We start from the raw sequence: 9,451 nt of genomic DNA on the forward strand, positions 1-9,451 counted from the left end.
TCCTCGCCCAAATCTCTCCGGTTTGCTGCTAGCAAAATTCAGGGCATGTTACACAAATCCCACATTCCTCTATTTTACCCTTTGGGTATTTTAAAGAGTCTTTTAAACTGTTTCGTAATACCTGTTCTTTCTAGTAGCTACAAGTTTTTACTTCTAGTTATCCAGTTACTACCTACTTTCTTGCTTTTAGCCATGTTTTATAATTATACTTTTATCCAATAAAACTATTTTTAAAAAGTACCTCTGAAACTCCCCTTCCTAAAGCTGTTCCTGATTAAAGCATATGTTTTATCACTTAAACTGACCACAGAGCAATGGAATTGTTGCAATGAATTTTTGTAAGCTTAAAACCTCTTTTTTGCTTTGGTGTTATTGTTAATGATATATTGACATGAATATAGGACAGAATGGGCATCCTGGCCTTCATGCTTGAGCCATGTACTGCATGTTCGCAGTCATATGACATGTAGTTCCTTGTATTAGAATGTAAAAGTTCACTTCAGCAATTTAATCATGTGCATTCCAGATCATGAATTCTTAAACTGCATTCAGGGGACAGCAGTCTAAATTTAACCTTGTCCATTAATGACCAGGAAGCTGCTAGGATGGGACAGAATTTGCAGCATAAAAGCAGGCCAGCCAGTCTGTGTTGTTAAAGCTTCAATTGATCTTTATCTAATCCCATCAATATCTTATTCCTGTTCTCACTTAGTGTATCCTTTAACGTGTCTGCAGACGATACCTTTCCTGTTCCCTTTTGGTTGTGATCTTCTCTGCAAGTGACAGCATTAATGTAAAGCCACAAGTAATGTGTTAACAATACAGTCAGTGAATTGGTTTGAAGTGGGCTTGTGAAACATGGCAGTTGACGTGTACCGCATAATCCCATAAAGCAGACAGACTTGTTTTTAATTAGGCAGGTGAGTTCTATACCTGCTTAGGAATCAGTATCTTTGGGTGAAAAGCTGGCAGTAAAATAACTGATTAGATCTGCAGCAGGAGCAAGTGAGGACTGAAAGTGCTGGAGTCAGTGTTGTGCTGGAAAAGCGGAGCAGGAGAGGAGAGTTGACGTTTTGGGCATAATCCCTTCAGGATCTGGCACAGGCCATTCATTGGAAGGGAAAGGGTGCCCACAGTAATCAGGAAGGTGAGCTGGAAGTGGATTAAATCTGTGTTTTAGATTTCAAAGATTTAAAAATTCATATATTGTATGTTGAAGGTGCGATTACATGAAACCAGGAGAGAGTTGATTTTTATTTTTGAAAAGACTGTGATATTCAAAGATGTTGGTGATGGTAAAGGGAGGAACATGCACATTCATGAGGAATGAGATGGAGCTGAATGAACCTAAATCCTGAGACCACGCTGGGTCAGGCATGTTTGGGAAGATGAGGTCATGTTCTAGATGTATACCTGCTTCAGAACAGTGGGGAGAATATAGCTGTGAGTAAGAGGAATGTTAAAAAAAAAAATTACACTTTGAAACCGAGCAGGAGAGGTGACAGTTGGGACAATGATCTGTCCCAATCATTTACAGAACAGAAGGAGACCTTTCATCCAATCGAATCAATGCCAGCTCTCCATGGAGCAATCCAAAAATATTTTCTATTTACTGCATTATTCAAGCACTTTCTTCAATTTTTTCCAAAAATATGCCCTATTTAACTCAAAACAAGATACTGCCTGACCTACTGAATTTCAGCACTTCTTAAAGCAGATTGTGATTGATGATTCTCATGATGTTGGTTTGGGGTTAAATAATGGGGGAAATTCATAATGATGGCTGTGGATTGTCCAGGCCGACCAGATATCCTAACCTAATCTAGTCCCACTTGCCAGCACCCAGCCCATATCCCTCCAAACCCTTCCTATTCATATACCCATCCAAATGCCTTTTAAATGTTGCAATTGTACCAGCCTCCACCACTTCCTCTGGCAGCTCATTCCATACACGTGCCAACCTCTGCATGAAAAAAGATGCCCCTTAGGTCTCTTTTATATTTTTCCCCTCTCACCCTAAACCTATGCCCTCTAGTTTGGATGCCTCCACCCCAAGGAGAAGACTTTGTCTATTTATCCTATCCATGCCCCTCATAATTTTATAAACTTCTATAAGGTCACCCCTCAGCCTCCTGGGGTTCCCGCTCCAGGGAAAACAGCCCCAGCCTATTCAACATTTCCCTATATCTCAAATCCTCTAACCCTGGCAACATCCTTGTAAACCTTTTCTGAACCCTTTCAAGTTTCACAACATCCTCCTGATAGGAAGGAGACCAAACCTGCGCACACTATTCCAAAAGTGGCTGAACCAATGTCCTGCACAGCCACAACATGACCTCCCAACTCCTGTACTCAATACTTTGACCAATAAAGGAAAGCATACCAAACTCCTCCTTCACTATCCTATCTACCTGCAACACCACTTTCAAGGAGCTATGAACCTGCACTCCAAGGTCTCTTTGTTCAGCAACTCTTCCTGGACTTATACACTTAATGATAAAGTCCTGCTCTGATTTGCTTTTCCAAAATGCAGCACCTTGCATTTATCTAAATTAAACTTCATCTGCCACTCCTCAACTCATTGGCCCATCTGATCAAAATCCCATTGTAGTCTGAGGTAACCTTCTTTGCTGTCCACTATACCTCTGATTTTGGTGTAATCTGCAAACTTACTAAATATCTCCTATGTTCACATCCAACTCATTTATATAAATGAAGAAAAGTAGTGGACCCAGCACCGATCCTTGTGGCACTCCGCTGGTCACAGGCCTCCAGTCTGAAAAGCAATCCCCCCACCACCACCCTCTGTCTGTCAGCAAGAGGCCCAGCAACTAGCTTTCCACAGAGTTCTAAGGTACACCTGATCAGGTCCCAGGAATTTATCCACTTTTATGCATTCTAAGACACGTAGTACATCTTCATCTCCAATATGGACATTTTTCAATATGTCACCATCTATTTCCCCACATTCCTTACCTCCCATGTCCTTCTATTTCCATCCAGAAGGATAAGGGCAGCAGATACATGGGACCACCACCTTCTGCAAGTTTCCCTCCAACCCACTCACCAACCTGATTTGGAAATATTTTACAGCAATTGGGAGTGACAGAAGAGTGGACCAGGGTGTTCCAGAGGCAATACTTTGTAGAGGAGGTTTTGGCCATCCTGCTCCCATGATTGCATCTGGAATAATAAGGAATTCATCCCCTACCCACCCACCACAAACCCGTCCATGTCATGTGCACATTCTCTGTAACTGAATGAAAGTCCCAGCTCTCATTCTCCCTCGCCCGAACTTGATAAACAGGGACAATTTGTCCCCCTGAACACAGCAAAAACCATGACTATAAACAGCCGAGTTGCAAAACTGTGTAATCTCCCTCGGGATAGCAGCTGAGCTGTGGGGATGTTGCAACTTGTGCTTGGTGAGATGATAAGTTTAACTGGAGGAGGATGCCCAAGGTGAGGCTGGGGTGGGATCTTGTTTCGGGAAGGATCATGCACCTTCTGATCCACCCCCTCCCGGCTCTGCGACAGGCAAGAGGATCAGCTCCATAACATGCAACTTGCAACAGGTGCTGAGTACGTCAGGCACATGTGAGAGAGGGTGTAGGTCCGCCCTCTGTCCTCCCTCAGTGAGTCAGCTCTCTGTCCCCAGAAATAGAGCAAGCTGCTGTATAAAGCTGGGAGCTGTCACTGACAGGGGGATGGCTTACTGAGCAGCAGCAGTGCAGCTCACCACTCAACAGAGGGAGAAAGGACAGGCGCTTATTCTGTCTTTAAACGCTCAGTGGTGGTCCGAGGCTTTGCTATGAAATACTACACAGCAGTTTCCAGGTGTGCGGTGCCAACTAGCAGACTGAAGCCAGTCCGCACAGTCCACTTCCCCAATGACATAGTCTTCCTGGATCACATCCGCCAGGGTGATCTACAACAAGTCGGGCGCTTCATCAGAGCAAGCAAGGTGAAGCTGGACACCTTATACCTGACCGGTGAGTACAGCAGTGCTCAGTGACTGGAGGACCTTATACCCGACCGGTGAGTACAGCAGTGCTCAGTGACTGTAGGACCTTATACCTGATCGGTGAGCACAGCGGGGCTCAGTGACTGTAGGTCCTTATACCTTACCGGTGAGTACAGCAGGGCTCAGATACTGTAGGTCCTTATACCTGACCGGTCAGTACAGCAGGGCTCAGTGACTGTAGGTCCTTATACCTTACCGGTGAGTACAGCAGGGCTCAGATACTGTAGGTCCTTATACCTGACCGATCAGTACAACGGGGCTCAGTGACAGCAGGTCCTTATACCTTACCGGTGAGTACAGCAGGGCTGAGTGATAGCAGGACCTTATACCTGACCGGTGAGTACAGCAGGGCTCAGTGACTGAAGGGCCTTATACCTTACCGGTGAGTATAGCAGGGCTCAGTGACTGAAGGGCCTTATACCTTACCGGTGAGTACAGCAGGGCTCAGTGACTGGCGGACCTTATACCTGACCGGTCAGTACAGCAGGGCTCTGTGACTGGAGGTCCTTATACCTGACCGGTCAATACAGCAGGGCTCAGTGACTATTGGAAGGCTGTTGTGAAACTTGCAAAGGTTCAGAAAAGATTTACAAGGATGTTGCCAGGGTTGGAGGATTTAAGCTATAGGGAGAAGTTGAACAGGCTGGGGCTGTTTTCCCTGGAGCGACGGAGAGGGGTGACCTTATAGAGGTTTACAAAATTAAGAGGGGCATGGAGAGGGTGAATAACCAAGGTCATTTCCCAGGCAGGGGGAATCCAGAACTAGAGGAAATAGGTTTAGGGTGAGAGGGGAAAGATTTAAAACGGATCTAGGGGGCATTGTTTTCACGCAGAGGGTGTATGGAATGAGCTGCCAGAGAAAGTGGTGGAGGCTGGTACATTACAGCATTTAAAAGGCATCTGGCTGGGCATATGAATAGGAAGGGTTTGGAGGGATATAGGCCAAATACTGGCAAATGGGAAAGATTAATTTAGGATATCTGGCCAGCATGGATGAGTTGGAGCAAAGGGACTGTTTCCATGCTGTAAATCTCTATGTCTCCATGCCTACCCTTCTCCCCCACAGGGAGAGAGGGGATGGGGAAGTAGCTGCTGGGGAGTAAATTCCCACCAGCACCACTCATTGTTGGCAAATAGGGAGATTTACAAAGAAAATTCAGTGGCATCTGTTTGGATTAAAACCATCAAATGTTTTTGTGCATCTGTCCCAATAAATACATCTTTATTTAAAGGGCTGTCGAAATGACATGGATGAAATACTCTGATTCATCCTGCACTTTTCTATGGCATAGGCAAACTCTCATCAGAGAGAGAGACAACTGGTAGTGGTTTAGCCTGAGGGTCCTCAAGTGAGGAGAGAAGTGGGGTCTTTCATAGTAACCTCAGGTGGTGCGGGAATTGAACCCATGCTTTTGGTCCACATTGCAACCAAAGGGCTAGCCCCTGTTACTCTCTCATTATTACATGCTCACACTTTCTCTGCCATACCTACATTACTGTCACAGTGTTACACACCGCCCCTATCGCAGTTACCCAGTTTTTGGTTCCAGATTTCCAGGAGTACCAAGAGCTTCTATATTAAATGCTGAATTGTATATGGCCGGGGGGAGCAATTTACAGACAGAGTTGTGGGATTTTCCTAGCCCATAGATTGACTCTAGTATTTAAGGCTGAGGGGTGGTGAATCTGATTGGGATGTACAAACCTCTGAGGGGCATAGATAGGGGCAACAGAGAAACTTTACCCATTAGTAGAGGGGTCAATAACCAGGGGGCACAGCTTAAGATCAGGAGCAGGAAGTTTAGAGGGTATTTGAGGAAAGTTATTTTCACTCCGATATCTGGAACCCACTGCCTGAAAGGTTGGTAGAGACAGGAATCCTCAAGGCATTTATAGTAAATTAGTTGAACACTTGAAATGCCATAGTATATCAAACCAAGTGCTGGAAAATTGGATTAAAATGGATGGATGCTCGATGACCAGTGTGCACCCAACGGGCTGAAGGGTCTCTAAAAAGTCTGATTCAATTACTGTAGCTGCTCTGCAAGTAATGAAACCTTCTGGCGGGGGCAATATTATCTGTCTGGTGTGCTCTGGCTGCTTCCAGAATGAAATGTGAACTGTACAGATTGCAATGCATTCTAAATTAATTCGCTGTCAGATTTACTTCTGTGAAATTAAAGAATTGCTCTGACAGTGGGTTTTGGAAGCTCTTTTCTTAATTAAATGGTTGGTTTGTATTTTAATTTTAGGAATGGCAGCGTTACACGAGGCAGTCCTGTCCGGAAATTTGGAATGTGTGAAACTGCTGATCAAATATGGGGCTGATGTTGAGCTGAAGGACGAGAATGGATGGACTGCACTCCACATGTGCTGCAGTGACGGGCACTTGGAAATAGCAAAGTAAGAAACACACACACATACAGACAGACAGACAGGCAGACAGATGCACCCACACCCACACACAGATAGACTGACACACAAACACACACACAGGCATACACACACAGATACACATGCACACACGCACACACACACAGACAGGCATACACACACACATTTTACATCAATAGAACATTCTGTGAAGAGGATTAAAAACTAAATGTTTAATTACAACATATCTGAGGTGCTTAAGTGACCTGATCAGGTACACATTAGAAAACCACTCCTATCCCTTAGAGAATCTAGAACACAATGTCACCATCTCAGAATAGATGTTTGATTGTTTAGAACTGAGGGAGAAGACATCTCTTCAGTGAGAAGGGAGTGAATCTCTGGTATTCTCTAGGTCAGAAGATTGTGGAAGCTCAGTTGTTGACTGTATTCAAGGGAGGGTTTCATAAGAATTTTACATTCTTAGGGTATTGAGGAATGCAGAGATTGGGAAGGAATGTTTTGGAAATGAAAGATCAGCCCTTTTTGTTTTATTAATTCAGGTATTATGGACATCACTGACAAGATCAGCATTCCTTGCTCATCCCTTAATTCCCCTATTGCCCTTGAAATGAATCAGTGTTTAAGCCCCAATTATTCACAATGCTTTGTGGACCAATTGTAATCATTCCAAATGTACAGCTGAAACAAAATGCGATGGGAATGAGTTGTAAAGAAAATGCAGAGGTTTCAGAGTGACTTAGACAGGCTGAGTGAATGGGCAACAGCATGGCAGATGGAATATAATGTGGATAAGTGAGGGCTTATCCACATTGGCAGGAGGAACAAAGGAGCAGAATGGTTCTTAAACTGAGAGAGCTTAGACTGTGCGGATGCCCAAGGGAGCTGTGTCATTGTTCCTAAATTGCTGATGATTAGCATGCAGGCAGGGGCTCTCTTGTGTTGAGTGGTAATGTCCCAACCCCTGGACTGAGGGACCTGGGTTCAAGTCCCACCTGTTCCAGAGGTGTGGAACAACTTCTCTGAACAGGCTAATTAGGAAAAATAACCTTATATAAAAAAAAACAAAAATGAGCACGCAAATAGAGCAAACAATTTGGAAAGCAAACGTTAGCTTTTATTTCAAGAATTTGAGTACAGAAGCAAAGAAATCTTGGTCCAATTGTTTGAAACACTGCTTAGATTAAACTTTGAGTTTAGTGCACAGTTCTGGCCTCTTTGTTTAAGGAAGGGTATACACCACACAGAGAGTACAGCAAAGGTTCACGAGACTGATTCCTGGGAGGAGAGATGAGGAGAATGGACTTGTATCCTTTGCATTTATAAGGTTGGATGTCAAGGTCTCAGAAAAATTACAAAACTCTCGAAGGGATGGACAGAGTAAACACACAAAGGCTATTTCCCCAGGGTGTGGGGTCTAGAAACAGGGAGGACAGTTTCAAAATAAAAGGGAACTCGTTTAAGATTGAGATAAGGAGGAACGTTTTTACTCAGAGTGGTGGCAGTTTGGAATTTTGTACCTCAGACACCAGTGGAAGCTTGGCTGAGAAGAACATTCAACACAGTGTTTGACATATTTCTATTTATTAATGACATTAAACGATACGGGGATGGAGCAGGAACATGGTGTACAGGTTCATATTCAGCCATGATCTGGAATGGCAGAGAAAGTTAAAGGGGTTGAATAGCCTACTGCTGCTCATATTGTCATTTTGTTGGCCGTGGGAGATTCTTGTGTGTAAATTGACTGTCATATATCCTACATTACTGCAGTTAACTAGACTCCAAAAGTACTTCATTGGATTTAAATACGGAGAGTCCTGTAGTTGTGTGAAAGGTACTATATAAATGAAACCTTGGATATTTCTGTGGTAAAAATCATTTGTGTCTGACCCATGTAGGTACCTGATGTCTCAGGGAGCCAGAGTGGACGTGGCGAATGACGATGGGGAGCTGCCTAAGGACCTTATTGATCCTGACGATGTCAAATTGCGGGCACTGTTTGAGCTCAGGGACGGCTGAGAACACTCCTTGATTCAGGCATATTTCACTCCCAGACAACACACCATGACTAGCACCAAGAGCAGAACCAATGTTCAGTCTGTGACTCTGGACAAAAAGTGCTCATGTTCCTCTGTCAGCCTGGAGAGGTTTGTGAGCTGCAAGTGCAGTGTGAGATCGGCAGAATTTCTTCAATCATTTACATATTTGCTTGAGTTCACTTCCTTTTGAATTTTGACTCTCTGAATATCATTGCTTCCAGTCTTTTTGAATGAAGCTATCAACGGGTTAATTGATAAGTTTAAAGAATTTTCCGTTTCTGCTGCCAACTGTCAGGGTTTCAAGATTTTCAATGATCATGTTCAGCACTGACTGCTTTTGCCAGGCCCTATAATGATCTGAAGAATAACAAGTCTTACAAACATTAGTGTCTTAATTTGCTATGATTCCTTGTTTATCCCTGCGGCTTCCTATAGATCCAGGCCCTCCCGATGACTTACCTCCAACTATCGCTGTAATTAATACCACTTAGGACAAAACATAATACTTATGTGAATGTAAAATTTTAAAACTGTGGTGAACAATGTTTGCTGCATTTTAAATGCCAGAGTAAGATACTTATTTAAAAGAGCTATCAGTTATCTTTCCTATTACACCCTTGTTTGACTTGGTGCCAACATTTTTTCTGTAATTTATGCACTTGGGGACATTGTATTGTGTTAATTTTGTTCTGTAGATGCAAGTTTTTGTTATAATATGGACTGGACCATGTTTTGTATATTTATGAATGATTAAAGTTCTACATTTTGTTACTAGTAGTTGTGCAAATCAACGTCCTATCTCTTTTGTTCATTTTCCTCTTGTGCCTGAAATATTCTAATTATCTGTCTGATGATTAGATTACCCACAGTGTGGAAACAGGCCCTTCGGCCCAACAAGTCCACGCCGAAGTGCAACCCACCCATACCCCTACACTTACCCCTTCAGCTAACACTACGGGCAATTTGGCATGGTCAATTCACCTGATCCGCA

The 9,451-nt window shown here is 43.5% G+C and overlaps 1 protein-coding gene across 1 annotated transcript; it reads left to right on the plus strand.

Moving 5' to 3' along the window:
- Positions 1–3,667: 3,667 nt before the first annotated feature.
- ppp1r27b (protein phosphatase 1, regulatory subunit 27b) lies at positions 3,668–9,180 on the plus strand. Its single transcript, XM_060844449.1, has 3 exons — positions 3,668–3,992; positions 6,277–6,427; positions 8,320–9,180. The coding sequence occupies exons 1-3, from the start codon at positions 3,812–3,814 to the stop codon at positions 8,438–8,440; spliced, it is 453 nt and encodes a 150-aa protein (XP_060700432.1). The 5' UTR covers positions 3,668–3,811; the 3' UTR covers positions 8,441–9,180.
- The last annotated feature ends 271 nt before the right edge of the window (positions 9,181–9,451 follow it).

The sequence above is a fragment of the Hemiscyllium ocellatum genome, chromosome 25, assembly GCF_020745735.1.
Source record: "Hemiscyllium ocellatum isolate sHemOce1 chromosome 25, sHemOce1.pat.X.cur, whole genome shotgun sequence".
In the NCBI taxonomy this organism is placed as follows: domain Eukaryota; kingdom Metazoa; phylum Chordata; class Chondrichthyes; order Orectolobiformes; family Hemiscylliidae; genus Hemiscyllium; species Hemiscyllium ocellatum.